Source organism: Peromyscus leucopus, chromosome 7 (genome assembly GCF_004664715.2).
Source record: "Peromyscus leucopus breed LL Stock chromosome 7, UCI_PerLeu_2.1, whole genome shotgun sequence".
NCBI lineage: Eukaryota > Metazoa > Chordata > Mammalia > Rodentia > Cricetidae > Peromyscus > Peromyscus leucopus.
The window spans coordinates 50,009,511-50,034,290 of NC_051069.1; the positions used below are offsets into that span (position 1 = coordinate 50,009,511).

Consider the following 24,780-nt stretch of genomic DNA (forward strand, 5'->3'; position numbering starts at 1 on the left):
TGAGCCCTGACCTCATATCAGCCTGCTTGGCCCTGGAGAAATACCTAGAGAACCCTAATGCTCTCACTGAGCGAGAACTGGTAAGGGGGATCCCTGGGCCCAAAGGTGCCCCTCTACCCTCACGCCACACCTCCCCACCCTCAGGGTCTCCGCACCCACTTAGTGAGGTCTGAGGCACCAAGGGCGTCACTTAGTGGTGGGTGGGACTTGAGTCCTGGGCTTGGTGGTGGGGTCCACTGTTGCCTGGGGACTAGCCTGGCTTCGGGTTCTTATTTTGGGGATGTTTGGGAGATACCATTTTAGGCACTGTGTCTATAGTTATCTTAGAGTCTGTGGGGACACGTGCACATTACAGTCCAAGGGTCCTATGCACCCAAGAGTGTCAACACTTCCACTGTGGTTGAGTCAACGGCCAATGCTTTGCTAGTTTGTTTTCATTTTGCTAGTTTTGAGGTCTCATGTAGCCCAGGCTGGCCTCGAACTAATTTGTGGCTAAGGATGACCCTGAACTCCTGATCCTTGTGCCTTCCTCTCCCAGGTAGAGGGATTGCAGACCTGTGTGCACCACATGACTGGATTTGTTTTTTGAGACAGGGTCTCACTATAGCCCTGAACTGCTATGCAGATTGGGCAGGCCTTGAACTCATTGAAATCCTCCTGCCTCTGCTTCATGTGTTCGTTTTCAGAGAAGTTCTCAATATGTAGCCCAGTTTGGCCTTGAACTCTGTATATTTTCCTTCCTTGGGCTCCCGAGTGCTGGAATCGGACAGATGCTACCTTGCCCAGCCAAGGGCACCTCTGTTTGCCCTGTAGGACGGGGTACCTGTTCTGAATCTTTGTGCAGAGGGGGTATCCCTGTCCTCACTCCCCACTCCCGCTGTCTCTGTCTAGAAAGTGGCCTATACCACGGTACTTCAGGAATGGCTGCGCCTGGCCTGCCGCAGTGACGCACACCCTGAACTTGTGCGGCGACACCTGGTCACCTTCAGGGCCATGTCCGCGCGGCTGCTGGACTATGTGGTCAACATCGCCGACAGCAATGGTAACACCGCGCTGCACTACTCCGTGTCACACGCCAACTTCCCTGTGGTGCGGCAGTTGCTGGACAGCGGTAAGTGAGCCTCTAGGCAGGACCGGCCTGATGGTCTGATGGGGGAGGCATGTCTTCCAAGCTCAGGAGAGAGTGGCTGCCTTCCTGCTCCAAAGTTCCTGCTCCCTTCACAGTCTGATGGAGGGGTGGTGGGCACGGATCACAGCTTCCCAGTTGGGTGGAGGAGGCACTGTGTGCTTTCTCACTCTCATGATCTGATGGAGGCAATACCACCTTCTTAAGCTGCATGGAAGGAGAATGTGCTCTTCATTGACTGATGAAGGAGGCTTTGCCCTCCCAGTCTGATGGAGGAAGCTGCCTCTTAGTCTGATGAAGGGATATAGCCGCCCAGTCTGGTAGACCAGGCTCTGCCCTTGCAGTGTGCGGGAAGACTTGGTCTTCTCCTTCAGCAGTATAATGGATTCAGTCTTGATGTCACAGCCGTGTGTCATCACTGAATGGTACCTGTGTGATGGACACACAGGTTCCAAAGCCCTTGTGTGAGGGAAGGCTGTGGCCTCTGGGCTGCGGGTTGGAGAGTACACGTGGTATTCAGGCAGGCAGGAAGAAACTTGTCTTCCCTGGTCTGATGGAGGAGGCAGAACCTCCCAGTCTATGAGGGAGCAGGACTCATGGTCTGGAGGACAAGCCGTGGACCTGTTGGAAGGCTGAATGGCAATTCTCAGCCTTCATGGTACATGTGGCATCAGCCAGGCATCCCAGGTCCAGGAGAGGAGGCGCAGTCTCCGCCTTCTGGGACCCCCTGATCTACCGGGGTAACAGTATGACTGTAGCATATGGGATCCCCATTTGAGAACAGAAAGCAGTCGGGGGGCCTTGGAGGAAGTACAGCTGTGAAGGGTCAGCCATGCAGGCATGAGGACCGTTGTTAAAAGCCTCCCCAGTGCCTGTGACTCGGCACTGGGGAGGCAGAGGCGGGAGGCTCCCTGGGGTCCTCTGAACAACCACCCCAGCCTGCTTGGCTGGCTCCAGAACAAAGAGACTACCTTAAGAAAAGGACAAAGAGACAACCTTAAGGAAAGGACAAAGAGACTACCTTAAGAAAAGGAAAAAGACGGTGGCTGGGGAGATTGCTCTGTGAATCAAGTGCTTTTCCTGCCTCCATGACCCTCGTTCAGGTCTCCAACACCCAAGTTTAAAAAAAAAAAATTAGCCATGGAGGCTTGTGCCTATTAGCCCTAGTTCTTGGAGGGAGACCAGTGGAGACAGGAGAGTCCTGGAGCTTGCTGGCTGCCAGCTACAATTCAGTGACAGAACTCATCTCAAAAATGAAGTGGAGGGCTGGAGAGATGGCTCAGAGGTTAAAAGCACCGACTGCTCTTCCAGAGGTCCTGAGTTCAATTCCCAGCACCCACATGGTGACTCACAACCATCTGTAATGAGATCTGGTGCCCCCTTCTGGTGTGGGGGCATACATGCAGCAGAACAATGTATACATAATAAATTAGTAAATAAATAAATAGATCTTTAAAAAAAAAAAAATGAAGTGGAGGCCAGGTGGTGGCGGCGGCGGCGGCGGCGCGGCGGCGGCGGCGGCGCACGCCTTTAATCCCGGCACTCCAGAGGCAGAGCCAGGTGGATCTCTGTGAGTTTGAGGCCAGCCTGGTCTACAGATCGAGATCCAAGACAGCCAAAGCCACACAGAGAAACCCTGTCTCAAAAAACCAATAGGTAGGTAGGTAGATAGATAGATAGATAGATAGATAGATCGATCAATAGATAGACAGACAGACAAACAAACAAACAAACAAATAAATAAATAAATAAATAAATAAATAAGAGGTGGAGAACAGTCAAGGAAGTGGCCTGGTCCTGCCCCTGACCTCCACGTGTACACATCCAGGCTACACACACACTCATAAAGCTTTCTAAGAAGGTGGGGGCATCGAGATGGCTCAGAGGTTGAAAGTGTCTGCTGCTCTCACAGAGGACCCAGGTTGAGTTCCCAGCACCCACATCACGCAGCTCACAACTGTCGAAAACTCTACCTAAAGCGCCCTCTTCAGGACCATTGGGCTCGTGTGCTCTTGTGCACATACACACACCAAAAACTAAAACAATAAATCTCCTTAAACAAGATATATGTTTTTGTTTGTTTGTTTGTTTTCAAGACAAGGTTCTCTGTGTAGTCCTGGCTGTCCTAGAATTCTCTTTGTAGACCAGGCTGGCCTCAAACACAGAGATCCCCCTGCCTCTGCCTCCCAAGTGCTGGGACTAAAGACATGGGCCACCACACCCAGCTCTAAAATAATATTTTCAGGCGATGGTGCAGGGGAAGGCAGAGGCAGACAGATCTCTGAATTCAAGGCCAGCCTGGTCTACAGAGTGAGTTCCAGCACAGCCAGGGCTGCACAGAGAAACCCTGTCTTGAAAACAAACCAAACCAAAAACCCAAACAAACAAAAACAAAACCCAAGCAAAGCAAACACAACGCAAACCCAAGTGCCTGGCTCCTGCAGAAGTCACTCTGCTCTCCACAAGCAACTGAACACATACACGGAGAGAGACCTGCCTGGCTGTGCCCAGACAGGGAGGGGGCAGTCCCCGGTGCTCACTGTGGTGGGCCGGCCTTTAGTGCTGACGGCAGAGACTCACCCCGTCCCCACCCTCCCCGCACAGGTGTCTGCCAGGTGGACAAGCTGAACCGTGCTGGCTACAGCCCCATCATGCTGACTGCCCTGGCCACCCTGAAGACGCAGGATGACATTGAGACCATCCTTCAGCTCTTCCGGCTTGGGAATGTGAACGCCAAAGCCAGCCAGGTATGGGGCTGCCGTGTGCCTTTAATTGATCTATTTACTAGGCCTGGGCACCTTGTGCCTTGGTGCCCTCGTGGAGGCCAGAGGACACATTTTGAGACTCAGTTCAGTCCTAATGCCATGTGGGTCCTCGGGATTAAACTCAGGTGCTCAGGCTCGGGGGCAGATGCCTCACCCACTGAGTTCTCTTACGTGCCCCAGACCTTCTTTATTAGCTCCAGGCTTTGGGCCAAGCCAGGTCATGATGACATTCTGTGTGCATGGGAACAGTCACTGCTCGGAGACTCAGAGAAGCAGTGTTATTTCTTTAAGGTCCAAGGCAAGGAGCTGATGTTTGAACCTGAGTGGCCCAGCCTCAGAGCAAGCTCTGGGTAGCTTGCAAATGGTGTGTGTGTGTGTGTGTGTGTGTGTGTGTGTGTGTGTGTGTTCGTTCGCGCGCACACCAGAGGGCCATGCATTTTAAGACATGTTTCTCACTAAATCTAGGATTCACCAATTCCCCTAGACCGGCTATCCAGCCTCCTCCAGCCTCTGCCTCCCAGATGCTGGGATCACAAGTTATACACGGACCTGATTGTGCGCGGGTTCCTTCTGAGGGAACTCAGCTCTGTGTACTTGTCACTACTCTGCTACAGGGTACCACCACCTCCCTCTCTGGGACAGTGTCTAACGGGTACCCCAGACTGGCCTCGAACTCACAGAGATCCGCCTGCCTCTGCCTCCTGAGAGCTGGGATTAAAGGCGTGCAGCACACTTGGTGTGTTTTGCCTGCTCGTATGCGCACCATGTTTGTGCCTGGAGGCCAGAGGAGGGTGTTGGATCCCCCGTGACTGGAACTAGAGGTGGTTGTGAGCGTCCATGTAGGTGCAGGGAACCAGACCTGGGCATGAGCAATTGGTGTTCGTAGCCGCTGGGCCACTCTGGCTCACGTGGTAATTTGAAATAGGGTGTCGCTGAGTTACCTAGGCTGGCCTGAACTGTCCCGACATGAGACCCTGTGACACCAGGCCCCGCCTCTCCTCTTTCCTTCCCTGCGTCCCTTCCCTCCCCATCTGTCTCCAGAGGCGATGCATGCTATAACCCCAGCACTTAGGAGATGGAGGCAGTAAGACCAAGGGTTAACGTAGCAAGCTCCAGCCAGCCTAGGCTGTGTGAGACCTGCCTATTAAATAGTGCAAATAACAATACTGGTAAAGAGGAAAACCCCGTAGAGGTACACTCTATCCCAGGCCCCTGCTCGGAACATGTCCTATAAATGGAGTCACAGCCCCCCAGCTGTGAATCAGAGTACTCAGGAAACCTCTAAACAGAAGGGTCACAGGTTCCAGTCCTCCTGGGGGCTCCACAGTGAGACTCTTGACGCACCAGAACAAACAGACACCATCTATGGTTGTTTTGTGTGTGTGTGTGTCTGTCTGTCTGTCTGTCTGTCTGTCTGACTTTACAAGCAAAGTTTTTCCAAGCTTGAGCACCCATCAGTATTCTGAATAATGTTCCTTTTCATGGCTGAATGGGATTCTGTTGTTTGTCTAGACATGGTTTGTTTTATCTGTTCATCCATTCGTGACTATCAATTTTTAATTGTTTCTTTGGGTGTAACTAGTATACAGAAAAATATGCAAATCTTTTTTTTTTTTTTGATTTTTCGAGACAGGGTTTCTCTGTGTAGCTTTGCTTTCTGGAACTCACTTGTAGCCAGCTGGCTCGACTCACAGAGATCCGCCTGCCTCTACTTCCCGAGTGCTGGATTAAAGGCGTGCGCCACCACTGCCCGGCTCAAAATATGCAAATCTTAATTGGATATGTTTTTATCTTTTTCTTTATTTAGTTTGATTAGCATTTTTTTGTTTGTTTGTTTGTTTGTCTTGGTTTGGTTTTTCCAAATGGTGTCCCTATCTGTATCCCTGGCTGTCCTGGAACTCACTCTGTAGCCCAGGCTGGTTTCAAACTCACAGAGATCCGCCTGCCTCACCACCCGAGTGCTGGGATTAAAGACGCGTCGCCGCCGCCGCCGCCGCCTGGCTAGTTTGGTTAAATTTTTGCAACTTTACACCTATGAGTTGGGGGCTCATGGTCGGTGACCCTACAGCTGGGTAGAACCAAGAGCCCTTCTGAGGACGACCAGTTTATGCTGAGAGTTGAGGGAAGAGAAGGAGCCAGGAGAAGGAGGGCCCAGTGTGGGCACCCAGTCAGTGTCAGGGCACTTGGGAGCCATGGAGTGCTCCAGAGCAAGGGCTGTGATGTCCCCGGGCCTCTGTACTATAGCCCTATTCTGTTGTCGCAGGCAGGACAGACGGCCCTGATGCTGGCAGTCAGCCATGGACGGGTGGATGTGGTCAAAGCTCTGCTGGCCTGCGAGGTGGATGTCAACATTCAGGATGAGGACGGCTCCACAGCCCTAATGTGTGCCTGCGAACACGGCCACAAGAGATCACTGGGCTGCTGCTGGCTGTGCCTAGCTGTGACATCTCGCTTACCGATCGAGTGAGTGCCCACGCAGGGGCTCTCCAGGGAGGGTGGGTTGCACACACGGCATCTGTACAGTTGTGGGTGCTTTGCAGGACGGGAGCACCGCACTGATGGTGGCCCTGGATGCAGGGCAGAGCGAGATCGCATCCATGCTGTACTCACGCATGAACATCAAGTGCTCGGTGAGTCCCCATCGATCCCTGCACAAGAGGGTGGGGCTCAGAGGAGCTGCCGGTCCGTCAACCCGGGATTTGAGGTAGAAGGATGAGCTAGGGAGTTCCAGTCCAGCCAGGGCTACAGAGTTGAATTTAGGGCTAGCCTGAGCAACTAAGTCAGACTTACCTCAAAATGGGAAGAAACAGCGGGGCTGGGCGGGGGTCAGTGAAGAAGTCAGCCCCTTTGATTCGCCCCTTCAATTCCTTCCCCTGCCTTCTCTGCAAGGGCACGGTGACAGTCCATGCTGTGTGTGGTGCCTTGGAAGGCTGGGACTCCCCTCCCTCCCTCGGCCTCTGCAGCAAATCTCCTCCTCAGAGGGATTTGAAAGTATGCCAAGAAAGAATTCTGCCTCTCCTTACAGTTCGCTCCCATGTCAGACTACGAGAGCCCGACATCGTCCTCAGCTGAAGAGTAAACGCCACAGAGAGGCCGGTGACTCCCCAAGGACCACCAGCCACACGGGCAAACGGTTCCCCCCTCACCCCCTTCTGCCCACGCCTCCTCAGCCTTCCTCTCCAAGGCAGACCCCCTCCACTTCTCGGGGAGTCCTGACATCTACAGACTCCAGCTCCACAGGGCCTTTCCCAGCACCCGGGGTTCAAAGCCACATTCTCCTCCCGTTGGCGCCAGTTGCCGCCACCGGGGTGTGGGTTCTTGTGAAGAGCGTGGAGAACAATCCGCCGGCAATTATGGGAGGAGCGGGGACCAGAGGGGAAAATACTGTATTTTTGAGTCATTGTTAGGGGAAGGGAGGGGTCAGAATTTGAGTTGCTAAATTCGAATGTCGCTGGAATGTGAGTCTCCTTTGTCCGGCCTTCACTCCAGCAGGTCTCCACAAGGCCTGCTTAGTTGCCTCGGTTCATTGTTTAGGGTATAATAGGGTTCTGTCCACCGCCCTCCACCCCCAGACAGCTTTCTTGGGGGCCAAGGGTGTCCCTTGGGATTGCCTCACAGAACAAGGGTCTGTCGTTCTTGAGCCGTCCGTCCGTCCGTCCCCACGTGGAAAGCAGGGTTTTCATTTGTCTTTTCCCTGTCACTGACCCTGTCCCCCCACCCCACAAACACATTCAAGTTGGGGCGCTTCATCACCCTGCAGTCCAGGCCCTGTGACTTGGAAATGACCAGCTTACAAGGAGAAAGGATACAGACCCACCCATTCCCCACAAGGAGAGCTCAGGACGCAAGAATGTTCCTAGAAAAACTTCCAGACCTACAGACCAAAGAGAAAGAGGCCAGTTCGGAGTCTCCCAGCATTGGAGCCCAGAACAGCTCTCCTCAAAGGAGGGCAGACAGGGATGTGATACTGACCAAGCACAGACGCGTTCCACAGCCCATGTGTTCTAGATTAGGCGCTGGCTGGCCTCAGAACACACCCAGAACTGGCTTAAAGTGACAGGCTTTGCTGAAACCCAAAGGGCCGGATGAGTGGTTCCGTGTGTGTGTGTGTGTGTGTGTGTGTGTGTGTGTGTGTGTGTGTGTGTGTGTGTGTGTGTGTTTAAAGGCCTAGAGTGCCACTCGTGACGGGGCACAGATAGCCTGCACTTTTCTCTTAGTGGACACCCCCCCCCCCAGAATCTCAGCATGGTTTTGGTTTTTGTTTTTCCTTGTTCCTTTTCTTTGTAAAGAAGAAAGGAAACAACTTCTAAATGTGCCTTGTGATCGGGGAGCACGCCTCTCTCCAGTCTCCCAGTTTTATCCAGGACACAGCTGGACCCACTGGGCTTTGAAGCCAGACCTCAGCAGGGCAGAGTTGAGGCTCTAACTGAAGGAAAGAAAGTGCTGCCTGCTTTTCCAGACAACTAGGTTTCTCAGTTTGATGGAGTCTTACTCGGCTTGAGTTGTGTTAGAGGGGTTTGTCTAAGGCATAGAGCTTGGTAGTCATAAGAAGTAAGATGGATGGGTGGATGGATATATGATGGATGGATGATGGATGGATGGGTGGATGGGTAGATGATGGATGGATGGATGAGTGCATGAATAGGTGAATGGTTAGATGAGTGGGTACGTTGATGGATGGGTAGATGATGGATGGATGGGTGGATGGGTAGATGATGGATGGGTAGATGAGTGCATGGACAGATGGACGAGTGTGTGGATGGATGGATAAATGAGTGATGGATGAGTAAGGGCTGGGCTGATGTCACGATGGAATCTTTGCACGTGTATGAGGCAGAACTGTGGGAGAGCTGCTGGTGTCTGAGGGATGCTCACAGCCTAGAGCACATTTGGAAGGCGGTGCTCCGAGCAGAGCCCTTAGTCCAGCCTGGAAGCCAGCAAGGGAGTTTATTTTAAAGTTCTGGAAGCGTCATCTGTGATCCCAAAGCACATGGCTCCTCATAGAAGCCCCTGTCTGTCTCTGCCACTGCTTCTGTCTGCCTGGGCGACCCCGGGGTCAGACATTTGCCCCTACTCTCTTTTTGTATACTCAATCCCACTTTGCCACCACGGTACGTCCACGAAGACAGTGTTACACGTAAATGAAGTATTCTTTTCTTGTAATCATGTTTTAGAAAGTAAAAGGATTTAATAAAGCTACAAACAATGCCGATGCCTTTGTGTCTTTTTTTTTTAACCCCTTCCCTTTTTAGGCTGGCCTTGAACTTCTGATTCTCCCGCCTCTCTTGCGGGCTGCAAGAATATATCATAGAGATTCAGCTGTGTATTAAAGCTGAACGTTGACCGGCCAAGGGTCTGTCAAAAGGCAAAGCCATTAATTATGAATATTTGGTGTTACCCAGCCTTTAATATTCCAGCTGTCTTCTGCTATGAAATCTTTGCATGCCCAGACCAATTGGTAAACAGTTCAGCTCCCCAGACCTGCTGAATTTACTAAGTTACTAGCTGCCCTGCTGAGCTTAGGAGACAAGCTGGTGGGAGACATGTAGCTTTGTTTCCTGTGCTAATGAAGCTCAGACCATCCCTGGCCTTGAGGAGGCCTAGTGGTTCTCCAGAGCACTTTGACTGAAAACAAAGGTTTTTACTATCAAGGTAAGATAAAACAACATTCCTGAGGAGGCGGGGAAGGAGGGGCCCCGGGAAAGAAAAGGCAGGCATTTTCTGTAGAGAGACACAGCAGAGAACAGAGAGGATGACAGAGGTTCCATAGAGGGTAAGCAGATCTCGGGTAGAGTCTTCTTTTTTTTTTTGGAACCGAACCCAGGGCCTTGCGCTTGCTAGGCAAGCGCTCTACCACTGAGCTAAATCCCTAACCCTCTGGTGGAGTTTTCTGAGTGCCAGGAGAACAGAGCAGCAGAGATGGAGAGAGAGGATACAGAGGACAAAGATGAGGCTGGAAGCATGGGAGTTAGTCATTAACAGGACTACGAGCTGGGGAGCTGGACGGAACTGCAGTTTTGGAGACAGGATTTCATCCCAGAGAAATAAAATAGATGGATACAGAGCTTGGTATGTCTAGAGTTGTTCCTGCCTTGAATGCCTAGTGGAGCTATAGCTGAATTGATAGATATTGTCTTCGAGGAATAAAGTTACAGCATAAGAATATAGTGTACGTAGATTTTTTTCCCCCTCAGATCCCATGCCGGACATAACTAAGCCCCCTTGGACCCTGGGGATTCGCTACGCCTCCTCTTCCCACCCAGTGTGTCTGATGCTGGGTGTGTAGCCCAGTGTGTTGTGTGTGCTAGGGTACGCTAACTGAGCCATGGCCTCAGCCCCCTGCATCTGTTCTGTCTCTTGCTATACTCTGTGTGTGCAGCCCTGGGGATTGAACCCAGGACCTGTGCCCACCAGGCAAGGGTTGTGCCGCTGAGCCACACCCCGGGTCATAATTTTGTGATTCTTGAAACTTTTAAAAATAGACGTAAAGTGATGGAGCCATGGCTGAGCAGATAAGAGCATGTGCTGTTCTTCCAAAGGACCCAAGCTGTCTTTCCAGCACCCACATCAGGCAGGTCAGGCATGCAGCTCACAGCTCCTGAAACTCCAGCTCCAATAAATCCTATGGCCTTTGTGGGCACTGGATTCACATGCACATACACACATAATTAAAAATAAGTCTTTTAAAAATAATAAGGCTGCTGGGCGGTGGTGGTGCATGCCTTTAATCCCAGGACTGGAGAGTCAGAGGTAGACCCATCTCTGTGAGTTCAAGGACAGCCAGGGCTACACAGAGAAACCCTGTCTTGAAAAACCAATAATAGTAATAATAATCTAAAAAAATTGAATAATTCCAAGGACTGGGGATTCTCAGGCAGTAAGGCACTTGCTTCCCAAGCCTGAGGCATACATCCTGTCTCCAGCACTGGGAAGGCAGAAACAGGAAGCCCCTGTGTGCCTCTAGAGCCAGCTGGATAGTTGGCATAGTCAAAGTGTCAGGTTGCAGGCCAGCAGGAGATGCTGACTCCTGAGGTTGTCCTCTAGCCTATTCGTGCACACGTGCACACTCGTGCACACACATATGTACACCTGTAATCCCAACACCGGAGAAAGAGAGACAGGAATATTTGAAATTCAAGACCATCCTTGGCTACCTACTGAGGTTCAGCCAGCCTGGCTTATATGAGACCCTGTCTCAAAAAACAGATCAAAACAATAGCAGCATAAGTAAGTTGTGTGTTAGTATTATTCCCAAGATATTATTTATGTGAAAATACCCGAAGATTAAAAACTTGTCTCCACACAGGTTTTTGTTGATGGTGGTGGTGTGGTGGTGGTGGTGGTGGTGGTGGTGGTGGTGGTAGTAATGCTAATGGTAATGGTGTTTTGTCTCATGCAACCCACTCTGGCCCCAAGCTCACTACATAGCCAAGGGTGACCTTGAACTTCTGATTCTCCTGCTTCCAGCTCCCAAGTGCAGGGATGACAGGCATGCACTGCAACACCACGTTTTGTTCCCTCTGAGGATAAACCCAAGGCTTCCAGCATGCTGGGCCAGCACTCTGCTCACTGTGCCCCAGCCTCAGGCTTTAGCCATTCCCGTTATAACTGACACCTTGGTGCTGCAATTGTGTGCACAAGTGGACGAGTCAGGCCGCAGGCAGGGAGCCCCTCCAGCCCACAGCCTTCTCCAAAGAGCAAGAGCTTCCCCCAGAGCCACCAAATTCTGGAAATGGAACTCAGGCCCTCCTAAGAGCAGTGTGCTACATGGTCTTCTTAAACACTGAGCCTTCTCTCCAGCCCCACTCTTTATTTATTTTTGTTACTTTAGACAGGGTCTCCTATAATCTAGATTGGCCCAGGACCGCTGATCCTCCTGCCTCATCCCCAAGTGTGGGAATTGCAGACCTGCCCCACCATGTCAGAATTCCTGGTTCTGGATGATTTTTTGGTGGGGGTGGAGGTAGGCATGGGTCCAGACAGGGTTTCTCTGTGTAGCCCTGGATGTCCTGGAACTTGCTCTGTAGCCCAGGCTGGCCTTGAATGCAGAGATCCACCTGCCTCTGCCTCCTGAGTGCTGGGATTACAGGCCTTCGCCACCACAGTTTGTTAAATTTTTTTTTTATATTTATTTATTTTATTTTTTGTGTGAATGTTACCACACACGTGCCTGGTGCCTAACGGAGGTCAGAAGAGAGTTTCAGGTCCCCCTGGAACTGTGGTTACAGACCGTTGTGAGCTAGGAACTGACCCTGGGTCCTCTTCGAGAGCAACCAGAGCTCTTAACCACTGAGCCTTCTGCACCTCATCCACATCCGGTTTGTGCAGTGCTGAGGACGGAACCGAGGTTTTCATGTGTGGTGGCCAAGCTCTCCACCAGCTGAGCCACATCCCAGCCCTGCTATAACTGTTTGTTTTGTGTGGCTATGGCTCTGTCACCATGTGGTGTGGAGGTCAGGGGACAACTTTCAGGGTCGGTATGTCCTTCCCTCCCATCAGTGAGTCCTGGGAATTGAACTCAGGTCACTGGCCTTGGTGCTGAGTGTCTTTTCCCACTGAGCCATCTTGCCAGCTCCAAGTCCTTTAAAAAAGAACAAAAAAAAAAAAAACAAAAAAAAAAAAAAAAAAAAAAATTTTTTTTAGGGAGCTGTGGAAATAGCTCAGTGGTTAAGAAGAGCCCTAGCTGCTCTTCCGGAGGACACCGGTTCAGTTCTCAGCCCCATATAGCAGCTCACAACTGTCTGTAACTGTAACTCCAGCTACCCTGATGCCTCCTTTGGACTTCCTGGGCACCAGGCATGCAGGGAATTGGCAGACATACAGACAGGCAGAACACCCATGCACATAAACTTTTTAAAGATTTTTTTTTTTTTTTTTTTTTTTTTTTTCTTGTACTTTCCCTTTCCTGAACTGGTGTTAATAGAATCTTTTTATGCTGATACGTGCCCCCCCCCTAAAGTTTATTTTTATTTTATGTGTATGAATCTTTGTGTGTGTCTGTGCACCTTGAAGGCCAAAAGAGGGTGTGAGATCCCCTAGAACAGGAGTTACGAATGTGAGATGTCAACTCTGGCGGATGCTCAGGTCTTCTGCAAGAACAAATAAGTGCTCTTCACCACTGAGCCTTCTCTCTAGCCCACAAAATTTTTATGAAATGAAAAAAAATTAATATATAATATATATATGGGTAAAATTTACGTATCATTAAATTGGTCATTTCGTTTTTTTCTTTTGGTGCTGAGAGCAGCACACGGGCCTTATACAAGGTAGACATGGGCTCTGCCCTGCGCCCCAGATCATCACCATTCACCATCTCGAAGAGCCCAGCTCGGTGGCATTTAGCTCACTCACTGTGTTGTGAAACCATCTCCAAAACTATTTAACTTGCAAAACCGAAACTCTGCCCCGATTGAACACTAGCCCCAACCCCCAGTCTCAGACACAAAGCTAAGGCATCTGGGGACCTCCAGTGAGGTGAGTGGTGTGTGTGTGTGTGTGTGTGTGTGTGTGCAGGTGTCAACACTCCTTGCCTTGTATTTTGAGACATGGTCTCCTACTGAGCTCGAAGCTCACTCTTCCTGGCTGAGCAAACAGCACAAGGAGCTGCCTGCCCCCACTCTCGGGCACTCACTTGGGGTGCAGATCCATGCTGAATGCTATTTACTTCTTTGTTTGTTTGTTTGTTTGTTTGTTTGTTTGTTTGTTTTGAGATAGTCTCTCTCTGTAGTCCTGGCTGGCCTAGAGCTCACTCTGTAGACCAGGCTGGCTTTAAACTTCCAGATCTTCCTGCCTCTGCCTCCCAAGTGCTGGGACTGAAGATGTGTGCTCTGCCTGGATTTAATGTGGTGCTGGAGACTTGAACTCAGGTCCTTCTGTTTGCACAACAAACACTATCCACTGGGCCATCCATCTCCTTTGTCCTTGTTCAGCTGTAGTGGTCTTTTTAAGATGTTCTTTTTCTATCTGTGTGCATGGGTCTGTGTTTCTCTGCATATGCAGGTCTCCTTGGAGGCTAGAAGAACAAGCACATGGGATCCTTGGAGCTAGAATTACAAGTGTCTGTGACCCACCCAACACAGGTGCTGGGATTCGAAACTCCAGGCCACACAATGGAGCAGCAAGTGCTCTTAACCACTGAGCCATCTCCAGCCTTGTGGGTTCGGTTTGTTGCTTTTCATTGGATTTAGTTTTGGTTTTGGTTGTTCGAGACAGGGTCTCACTGTGTAGCCCTGCCTGGCCTGGAACTCCCAATGAAGACTGGGCTGGCCATGAACTCACAGAGATCTGCCTGCTTGTGCGTCCTAGCTGAGATTAAATAAAGGTGTGCCACCTTGCCTGGCCGTTTATTCTGGTTGGTTTGTTGTTACTGTTTGTTTTGTTTTGAGACTAGGTCTTGTATAGCCCAGGCTAACACTGATCTTACTGTGTAGCCAAGGATGACTTTGAACTCCTGATCCTCCTGCCTCTACCTCCCAAGTGCAGGGATTGAGACCTGTCTGCACCACCATTTCCAAATTATGCAGGACTAGGACTAGAACCCAGAGCTTCCTGCATGCCAGGCAGGCTCTCTACGGACCTCCCCATGCCCCAGCCCTGTTTTGATTTGTTTTCAGCCTCTCTGATACCCTCTACTTCACAGCTGAGGGCTGGGATTCTAAGCAGCACTGCCCCTGGTTTTATGAAGTACTGGGGACTGAGCCCAGCACCCTGAGTGCTAGCTAGGCAAGCACTCTGCTGCTCTCCACATCCTCAGCCCTGTACTTCTGTTGTGTTAGGAACCTGCAGTCTCTCCAGTTCTGACTCTTGACATTTTTGCAACCTCAGGGGTGCAAGGCCTCCTGTTCTCCCCAGCACCGGCACCAGCACGTTACTTTCTAGATCTTTTGAGGTGTGGGCCTCTTTTTGGACAGGACCTCTGGCCACGGCTGTGAGGTGGCACACCCTTTGCTCTTAGATGAGGTGGGTGGCACTTTTGGCCTGGGGATTTATGTCTGCTGGGTCCTCTTGCTCAATCCCAGGACTTATCTCCTGACCCCCACCCCCGCTGATAAGAGCGGGCTATCTTTAGCCTCAGGGTTTGGAAAGAACTGGTAGGAACCAGCCAAGGTCACTGGCACACGTAGCTCTGCTAGAAACCAAACCCTGGGTCCCCACCCCCTGTGAGAAACCGAACCCTGGGTCCCCACCCCCCAGTGCCTTAGCTCTGGCTACCTGCGAGCTAGGCAAGCATTCTCCCACTGACCCAAGGTCTGGGCTCCCTTTCTTTCAAACCTGCACTGTTATGCAATGCAGAGTTCAGACCCAGCAAGGTGGGTTGGCCTGGCAGAGTCCTGCGGCTGCCAGGTGAAGCCGGCTGCCAGGTGAAGCAGGAGCAGTTTCTACTGGGAGGACTCAGCTCCCCAACAGACACTTTTAAAATTTTTCTTGTTTTGGTTTCCTTGATTGCTTCAAAAAAAAAAATTTTTTTTTTAATTCTCTTTCCTATCCTATTAGTGTGGGATGCATGGGTGTGTGCCACAGCATGTTTATGCTGGTCAGAGAACAATTCACGAGAATCAGTGCGTGTGTCTTTGGTGTGTGTATCTAATGAAACAGGGTTCACTCTGTACTTCAGAAGGGTCTGGAACGCACTCTGAATCGGGGGCTGGACTCCCATGCATGATAATCCCTCTTCCTTAGCTTCTGGAGTCCTGAGGTGACAGGTAGGAACCACCATGCCCAACGTTCGGTCAGGGTTCACTGCTCTGTTGGGGAAGGGCCGCAGCCTGTTGCCTAGGCTGGCCTGGAATTCACCCCAATCCTCCCTCCCACCACCGAGTGCTGGGATTACATGCTAGACGCCTACTAAGACATTTTATTTATTTACTTTTTTGGGTTTTTGAGGCAAGGTCTCTTTATACAATCCTGGCTGTCCTGGATCTCGCTCTGTAGACCAGGCTGGCCTCAAACTCACAGAGATCCTCCTGCCTTTGCCTCCTGAGTGCTGGGATTAAAAGCTTGCACTACCACACCAGGCCCCTACTTAAACATTTGAAAAACACAGAAGCAGGAGCTAGAGAAATGTATCAGTGGTAAGGAGCATGGCTGTTCTTGAAGATGACCAGGGCTCAGTTCTCAGCGCCCACATGATAGCTAGAAAACATCCATATTTATTTAGTTACAAGAGAGAAGATGCCCTTTTTTGACCTCTGCTGGCACCAGGCAAGTATGTGGTACACATACATACATAGGCAAAACGTTTACACATAAAATAAAGATTAAATCTAAAAAAACACAGAAACGCCAGGCAGTGGTGTGGCACTCCTTTAATCCTAGCACTCAGGAGGCAGAGGCAGGTGGATCTCTGTGAATTTGAGGCCAGCCTGGTCTGTAGAGTGAGTTTCAGGACAGCCAGGGCCACACAGAGAAACATGTCTCGAAAGGCAAAACAAAATACAGAAACATGCACAATTCTGGTGGCGCACGCCTGTAATCCCGGCACTCAGGAGGCAGAGGCAGGCGGATCTCTGTGAGTTTGAGGCCAGCCTGGTCTACATAGCTTTAGGAGAGCCAGGGCTACACAGTCTCAACTCTCCACCTCCACCCAAAATAATAAATCCCAGTTTTATGTACAGTTAATATATTTCTAAAGTACACTGAAAAAAAAAACAAAAACATTCAAGCAAACATAATGAGGTAGCCTCCGTTCGCCCCTGGAGTCCTGCCTGAAACCAGCAGGCGCAAACAGCTCCAGGGTCCCACAACTTTCAAGTCTGAGCATGCGCAACAGGCTTTGTCCGGAGAGACCTCACCCGGGCTGGCAGCGAAAGAATTGACGCATGCGCACCGGGCCAAGCTCGGCCTGGCCCCGGCCGACACGCCCGCCTCCCTACGATGATTGGTCATCGCACGTGAGTGACAGAAGAAATTTCGCCTAGCTCTCCGCAACATGGCCGCTCATTCCGACACGCTCTCTCCCCTCGCTGATTGGGTCCTGCAGAAGACGGGCGTAGGAACTACCCAATGAGACCTCGCCCTCGGGGAGGGGGGCGGGGCCACGGAGAGACGAATTTGCGCGGGTTCGGGCCCGGCGCGGGCAGTCATGGCGGCCTTCCGTGACATGGAGGAGGTGAGCTACTGGCTGCTGAGCCTTCTGGGGGCCAACCGCGCCGAGGCGCAGCAGCGGCGGCTGCTCGGGCGCTACGAGCAGATGGTGGAGCGGCTGCTGGAGACGCAGGACGGCGCCGACCAGCGGCTTCGGGGTGAGGGCGGGGCCCTGCGCTCCAGCCCCGGGGGCTCGGGGGGAGCTGGCACCCTGGGCCTCAGTTTCCCCACCTGACAATAGCCATCGCCCAGAGGCTTAGAGATGAGTGTTGGAGGTCACAGTGCCGGACTCTGCATGAACTCTGCGTGACTTGATCTTACTCTGTAGCTCAGGCTGCCCCGGAAGTCATTATGGTGTCTCCACCCCGCTCTCCACTCAAGGGTCTAACGAGGGAGAGCCGTCACCCCTGAGCCCCCGTTTCTCCACGTGGGAAACGGGTTTCATGGCAGTGGATGTCACCTAGGGACTTAGAAGTACGTAGAGGCGATGGCAGGGCCTGGCCCCTATGAGCTTTCCAAGACTCGCTCTGAAATGTAGCTCAGGCTAGTTTAGAACTCCGTAGCTGAGCATGGCTGAGACTCACACAGCCCTGCCTGTCAGCTCTCCAATGCTGTGGTCACAGCTGGGGGCTACCTCCCATCTCTCAGTGACCTCCGCTGTTGAAGGCTGGGGACCTTTTCAGATGTCCACACCTTCCCACTAGCTTGTAGCTGCTGTGAGCTGGGCCCAGTGGCTTCAGGAGACAAGCCCCTTGGGAGGCTGGCATCTTCCTGGGGAGGAGACGGGGTAAATCCATCCTGTCATTGGGAGTGGTAGCAGGAGCGGGAGCGGGAGTTCCTTCCGCCTAGGTGGTAGGAAAACCTGAAAGAGTTGAGGGAGCAGGGACCTGGGAAGGGTCTAAGGGAAAAAAAGACATGATATGAGCGGCTGGTGAAGGTCTGGTCTCTAGTTCCAGGCCATGCAGGGCTGCACACAGGTCCCAACTGGAGGTGCGTGAGGGGAACCCACAGTGTATCCAGGACACTTACATATTAACACGTCACCCATTTATAAAGAATACTCGAGTGAGGGGTGGAAAGAGGGTGGGCAGAGAAGGGGTGGGGGGCCATGTCTGCACTGGAGGCTTGAACTTTCGGTGGGGCTGGAGACTCAGCAGACAAGCGCACTGTTCTTCCAGAGAATCTGTGTTCAGTTCCCAGTGGCCCCGTCAGGCAGGTCACCACCACTTAGAACTCCATTTCCAGGGAGATCGGCCACTTCTGGCCTCCGTGGGAGTCAAGCACACATACATGTAGTTAAGAAATAATCAGGTAATAAAAATTAAAAATAAAGTAAGCCTTTGAAAACCAAAGCAAGGGAGAGGAGTCACGCTGTGTCTCAGTTGGCAGAGGACTTGCCTGGAACGCATGAAGCTCTGGGTTCCATTCCCGGAGCTGCATTAAACAGGCTTGAGAGTTGAGGCCTGTCAAACCAGCGATCAAGACACAAGCAGGAGAGTCAGGAATTTAAGATCCTGTTCAAAGCCAGGCTCAGATATCAAAACACCAAAACCAAACCAGAAAGCGCTAGGACTCTAGCTCAGAGAGAGCACATTGACTGCCTGAGGCCTTGGGGGCAAACAGTGCTGACGAAGTAAACTGAGGGCCACCAAGATGGCGCCGGTAAAGATGCTTGCTGCCAAGCCCGCCAGTTCCTTTGTTCCGGAGGAAACGCATGGAGGAGACCTGACTGCTACAGGTTCCCTCTGGCCTCCATAGACAAGCCATGGTATTTTATTTCAGTCTTAGCATTTGAGAGACCGGAGCAGGAGGTTTGCTGAGAATTCAAAGCCAACCTCAGTTAAGTAGTTTCTGGCCAGTATTGGCTTACAGAGAAACCCTATATCAGTTCCACCCAGGCCCCTCCCCAAAAAAGTTTGTTTCATAATGTAGCTAGATAGTAGAGTGATTGCCTAGCATGTGTGTGGCCCCAGATTTAACCCCAATACCACAAACTAGTTAAAACTAAGTAGTCTGATGGCCAGACACTGCGACCTGCTTCTGCAGAGCAACTTGGATAAGACAGAATTCCTTGAGCCCAGGAGTTTGTGGCCAACTTGGACATCATAGTGAGACCCTTGACCCATCACTCAACACCCACAGAAAAGGAGGGTGGCATTATTAACAAGACATTGAGGGAGCTGCACACCAACACTCCAAGCATTTGGGATAGAGGCAGCCTGGACTACCTTCAAACAAAAGATAAAAAGTGGCCGGGCGGTGGTGGCACACGCCTTTAATCCCAGCACTTGGGAGGCAGAGCCAGGCGGATCTTTGTGAGTTCGAGGCCAGCCTGGTCTACCAAGTGAGCTCCAGGAAAGGCGCAAAGCTACACAGAGAAACCCTGTCTCGAAAAACCAAAAAAAAAGATAGAAATGCTGGTTCAGTAAGTAAAGCGCTTGCCTAACACAGGAAGACCTGCCTTCCATCTCCAGCACCAGAGAATGGGCATAGTGGACAACTTGGGGACATCACCTCTGTCCCTCTGCCAAGGGGGTCCTGGGATAGGACTCAGTTGGCACAGGCTTGTTGGCATCCCACTGGGCTGTTTCTTATGTTTGTGTTTGTTTTGGCACAGTCTCTGAGTTTAACCCAAGCCAGTGTAGACCTCTGCATCCTCCTGCCTCAGCCTCCTGAGTAATGGATTGACTCTGTAATCCATCCTCAGAACTGAAGGTGTTCTGGCAAACACAGGGGCACCTCTGGGAGGTGCTCCCCAGCTGCTGGGGGGCGGTCTGACTGGCAGTGGCCCACAGCTCTTCGGAGCCCTCCTGTGCAAAGGACCCCCAAGGGCGCCTGCCTCTCTCTCCTTGCAGAGACCCTGGCTGTGGAGGAGGAAGTGGCCCAAAGCCTTCTCGAACTGAAGGAATGCACACGCCTGGGAGGCACCGAGCTCCAGCAGCTGGAAGCGGAGCTGCAGAAGGCCAGCAAGGAGGACGCCTGTCTGCAGGCCAGGCTCTGATATCCTTAACTCAGAGTGTGCTGGGATTGGGTTAGGGTGCGGCTCCGTGCTCGAGCTTCTGCCTAGAACCCCGTGAGGCCTGGTGGAGTCCGCCTCACATGGGTCAGCTCTCGCTCTGTTCCTGAAGGACAAAAGTAGGAAGGAAATGCTTGAGCACCGTGCGCTCTGGCTTGGTGTGTGGCGAGGTGATTGTCCTTAGTTCCCCTGAGCCTGGACCTTAACTGACCTGCACTCAGCTCACCACAGAGCTCCGGGAGCTCCAGGAGATGGAGGCGGACCTCCAGCAGCAGGAGAGAGAAGTGGATGAGGACACCACCATCACCATCCCTTCAGCAGTGTAGGTTCTGCAGGCCGGCCTGGAGCTCCGCCCTGTGGCCTGGTCGGAATCAGTGCTGTGCTAACTCTCTCTCTCCCTCCTTCTGTCTAGGTATGTGGCTCAGCTCTACCACCGAATTAGTAAAATAGAATGGGATTACGAATGTGAGCCAGGCACGATCAAAGGCAGTATCCTTTGAGAAATCACTGTAGGGCAGGGATGAAGTGGCAGCGGGGAAAACTGGTGTATCCTCATGTGTTAGAAAGTCAGCGGGCATGGGGGCGCCCTCGGGAGGCAGAGGCAGCCCGATCGAGCTGGAGCTCCAGGACAGCCAGGGCTACACAGAGAAACCCCATCTCAAACAACAACAACCGTAAACACAGGCATTTCTGGTAATAGGCTCCAGAGTTGAAAATGAACTCTTGAAGAGACAGTTAAACGTTCATAGGGCATTATTCTCCGCATACAAATGTACAAGCGACCTGTGTCTCAACAGGTAAATGGGTAAAGAAATTGCAGTTTATCCGTGCACTAAGATAGTATTTAGCTTTGGGGCTGGAAAGATGGCTCAGTGGTTAAGAGCACTGGATGCTCTTCTAGAGGATCCTGGTTCAATTCCCAGCACCCACATGGCAGCTCACAACTGTAACTCCAGTTCAGAGGACATATAGAACTAAATGCAGGCAAAACATCAATATGCATAAAATATTTTTAAAAATCATTGAGAGAATAGTTTTAGGTTTTAAAAGATGAGGGGGTGCGTTATACAGAAGATATAGATGCAATAGAATGCTTGCTTAGCATATAGGTTCCGCCCCCAATAGTGGGGTGACCTGGAATTTACTTTCTACTCCAGATTGGCTGCAAGTCTGTGGTAAACCTTCCAATTCTACTTCTCAAGTGTGGGGATTGTATGTGTATGCCATCACACCCAGCAAAAATACCATTCTTAAAAAGGAATTAGGGGCCGGGCGGTGGTGGCGCACACCTTTAATCCCAGCACTCGGGAGGCAGAGGCAGGCGGATTTCTGTGAGTTCGAGGTCAGCCTGGGCTACCAAGTGAGTTCCAGGACAGGCAAAGCTACACAGAGAAACCCTGTCTCGAAAAACCAAAAAAAAAAAAAAAAAAAAAAGGAATTAGGGAAAAACCAGGCGGTGGTGGCGCACGCCTTTAATCCCAGCACTCTGGAGGCAGAGCCAGGTGGCTTGCTGGCCACCTGGTTCAAGGCCAGCCTGGTCTATAGAGAGTTCCAGGACAGCCAGAGCTAAATAGAGAAACCCTGTCTCAAAAAAGAAAAAAGTTAGGGAGCTGACAGGATGGATCAGGGAGTAGGGACACCTGCCACCAAGTCTGATGACCTGAATTCAATCCCTGTGACCCACTGATGGACCTGGGAGGACCACGTCTTTCCTTTCATTGTACCCTCAGTCCACCACGGCCCCACGGTGGCCCTGCCTATCCACCTGAACAGCGCGCAGCTCTCACAGAAGTTTGTCAGCGACTACCTCTGGAGCCTGGTGGACACGGAGTGGTAGCCAGAGCCTTGACCTCATGCTTGCACAGAATTGGGGTTGACGGGGCCCGAGGGGGATCACTCTAAATATAAAAATCTATATGTAAATGACTTCATGTATTTATCTACTTGTTTGAGACGGTGTCTCATGGATCCCAGGCTGGCCTGGAACTTCTTTTAAAACAACATTTTTATTCATTCATTCATTCATTCATTCATTTATTTATTGTTTTTCAAGACAGGGTTTCTCTGTGTAGCTTTGTGCCTTTCCTGGATCTCATTCTGTAGCCCAGGCTGACCTCGAACTCACAGAGATCCACCTGCCTCTGCCTCCCGAGTGCTGGGATTAAAGGCATGCGCCACCACTGCCTGGCTAAAACATTTTTTTTTAATGTTTTTTAAATTTATTTTTATTTGCATTGGTGTTTTGCCTGCATGTATGTCTGTGTGAGGGCATTGGATTCCCCTTGGAGCTGGAGTTACAGACAGTTGTGAGCTGCCATGTGGGTGCTGGGAAATGAACCCAGGTCCTCTGGAAGAGTAATCAGTACTCTTAACCACTGAGCCATCTCTCCAGCCCCTAAAACAACATTTTTAAAAATCGTTATTTTTACTGAATGAATGTTTTGCCTGCATGTATGTGTGTTAGCTATGTGCTTGGGTGGAGGTCAGAAGAAAGCATGGGATCCCTGAAACGGGAGTTATAAGTGGCTGTGAGCTGCCGTGTGTTGTAGCAGGAATCTTAAAAGTTCTTATAAAATCAAACTCGAGGCCAGTTATTGGGGTCCATGCTGGTAAATCAGAGAGACAGAATAAGCCACAGCTATCTCACCTCGCCGGATCCTCAGCTGGTCTTGTCTCCTCAGACTGGAGGCCTCTGAGTCCTCATCCGGAATGGGTCTCAGCTGAATTACTGCTCAAAAGCCTGAATGCTTAACCAGCCACATGCTTAACCAGCCAAATGCTTAACAAGGCCAAAATGCCACTAGTTTCTGGTCCTCACGCCTTATATATCTTCCTGCTTTCTACCACCACTCCCTGGGATTAAAGGCTGGCTTTCTGGGATTAAAGGCGTGTCACCATGCTTGGCTATTTCCAATGTGGCCTTGAACTCACAGAGATCCAGAGGGATTTCTATCTCTGGAATGCTAGGATTAAAGGTGTGAGTGCTACCATTTTCTAGCCTTTGTATCTAGTGGCTGTCTGTTCTCTGACCCCAGATAAATTTATTAGAGTACACAATATTTTGGGGAACACAATACCCCCACAGTGTGTCCTGGGAATCGAACCTGGGTCCTCTGGGAGAGTAGCCCATGTCTCAAGAGCTGAGCCTTTTCTCCCTTTCTGAGCCCCTCCCACCTTTGAGGCAGGGTTTGAACTCCCGAGGATTCGCCATCTCTACCTCCCCGGGACTGAGTTTCTGTCAGCTGCCACACTGGCCACTGCACCTGAGTTTGCGGGTTTCACGTCAAGTCCTCCGCTTACGCACTCCGCTAGCAGCCGCCTCAGCCACCCTCCCCTTATTTTTAGGAGGTCCCGATCCAGACCCAAGCCCATCACTTGAAGATTCTAGGCTTGTGCTCGAGTCCTGAAGCACACAGAGCCAGGTCGCCACCCACCCCTCGCCTAGTGGCATCGGGGTGATGTTTTAGGGTTTGGGGACACTAGCGCACCTCAGCGCCATCACTTACCTCCACTCACTGGATCTCAGTAGCACCCGGACAACAGGAAGTGCGCTTGGCTCAGTGTCCCCGGAAGGCTCCGCAGGTCTGCGGACTGACAGTCCTGCTTTGCTGGCTGAGTCACCGCTGGGGACTTGTCTCTCCGTGCCAGTGTGAGGCAGGCGACGGAGAGGGAACTCGCCCAGCCCGGGCTTCCTCTGCTTGCACTGCTGACCTGCAGGTCCTTGTGCCGAGGGGAGAAAGGAGCCATGGGGCTCCAGACTGCCAAATAGCCAAGCTAGGGAGATGGTTCATAGGTAAAGATGCTTGCCACCAGGTCTGATGGCCTGAGTTCAAACCCCTGGGGCCCATACTTGCCTCCACCTCAGCAGTTAAGGGCACTGGCTGCTCTCCCAGAGGACCTGGGTTCAATTCTCTCCACCTACAGGGCAGCGCACAACTGTAACTCCAGTCAGGGAATTGGATGTCTTCTTCTGACTTCCTCAGGCAGAGTGCACAGTGCAGACATACGTGCAAGGAAAACTCTCATAAGGTGCCTAAGTCTAAAAGAGAGAGAGGGCAGCAGCAGCCACAGAGGAGGTTGGCCCTGGCCCCCGTGGGAAGGAACTCCCTTGCTTTCCACTGGAATGGCAAGTGGCTGCTCTCGAACCCCTAACCCCCGGTACAGGAGGGTCTACACGCATCTCACCCCTTTGCTGGAGGCTTACCAGGGACTGAGTCCAGTGGGGCCAGGGAGTGTGACCCAGAGCCCTGGAGAGGCCCCAGCTCTACGTGCCTGGACTCTGAGTCACTGCCAGCACTGGCTTCCTGCCGAGGACATCCTGGGCCCAGGCTATAGCCTCCCGCGCAAACTCCCACCCACAGCCTGGCTTGTTCCTTCCAGGGGCCAGCCGCTCATTCTCAAGGCCTGCCAGAGGGAGGGCAACACTGAAGTTACCACACATGGAATCGAGTCTCTGGCCCCCGTGCCATCCTGAGTCCAATTTACAGATGAGAGAAACTGAGGCACAGCTCCATCTGGCCATTTCCCTCAAGTCCTAGGACATTATATGAAGTCCAGAGACTGAACCATTCCCCTGGGCTCCCAGGGGACATCGTGTCTTCCTCTGAGCTATCATCAGGATGAGGGGTTTGTCAGGACAATGGGGAAGGCACCCAATGGGGGTGACCAATCTCTCTGTAGTCTTCGGACCCTCCCGGTGGGCCTAGGGTCCGCTGTGGTCAGAGCTGTCTCCACTAGGCTGGCTCATTAAGCAGGAAAGGTGCATAGATGTGGCAAGTAAGCATGAGGTT

The 24,780-nt window shown here is 51.6% G+C and overlaps 2 protein-coding genes across 3 annotated transcripts in view; both read left to right on the top strand.

Moving 5' to 3' along the window:
- The window catches only part of Kank2 (KN motif and ankyrin repeat domains 2), a 32,269-nt gene extending 23,168 nt beyond the window's left edge, over nt 1-9,101 (top strand). The window contains 7 exon segments of the mRNA XM_028872497.2: nt 1-80; nt 892-1,111; nt 3,731-3,873; nt 6,155-6,293; nt 6,296-6,354; nt 6,432-6,521; nt 6,917-9,101. The exon segment at nt 1-80 is cut by the window's left edge and continues 8 nt beyond it. Coding sequence (XP_028728330.1) covers nt 1-80; nt 892-1,111; nt 3,731-3,873; nt 6,155-6,293; nt 6,296-6,354; nt 6,432-6,521; nt 6,917-6,970 — 785 coding nt within the window. The 3' untranslated portion in view covers nt 6,971-9,101.
- A 7,820-nt stretch (nt 9,102-16,921) lies between these two features.
- Spc24 (SPC24 component of NDC80 kinetochore complex) lies at nt 16,922-21,916 on the top strand. 2 transcript variants are annotated; one of them, XM_028872593.2, is made up of 5 exons: nt 16,924-17,132; nt 19,830-19,974; nt 20,208-20,312; nt 20,403-20,479; nt 21,721-21,913. In XM_028872593.2, the coding sequence occupies exons 1-5, from the start codon at nt 16,973-16,975 to the stop codon at nt 21,825-21,827; spliced, it is 594 nt and encodes a 197-aa protein (XP_028728426.1). In that variant the 5' UTR covers nt 16,924-16,972; the 3' UTR covers nt 21,828-21,913. The 2 variants fall into 2 exon arrangements, with proteins under 2 accessions (XP_028728427.1, XP_028728426.1); XM_028872594.2 differs by lacking the exon at nt 20,403-20,479 and having other exon boundaries at nt 16,922-17,132; nt 21,721-21,916.
- Nucleotides 21,917-24,780: the final 2,864 nt, after the last annotated feature.

What these genes read in the sequence shown, in the direction of transcription:
- Spc24 (XM_028872593.2), top strand. Translation starts at nt 16,973, where the DNA reads ATGGCGGCCTTCCGTGACATGGAGGAGGTGAGCTACTGGCTGCTGAGC. An exon ending in CGCCGACCAGCGGCTTCGGG is followed by an intron (nt 17,133 to 19,829) that starts GTGAGGGCGGGG and finishes CTCTCCTTGCAG; the next exon opens with AGACCCTGGCTGTGGAGGAG. An exon ending in TGTCTGCAGGCCAGGCTCTG is followed by an intron (nt 19,975 to 20,207) that starts ATATCCTTAACT and finishes ACTGACCTGCAC; the next exon opens with TCAGCTCACCACAGAGCTCC.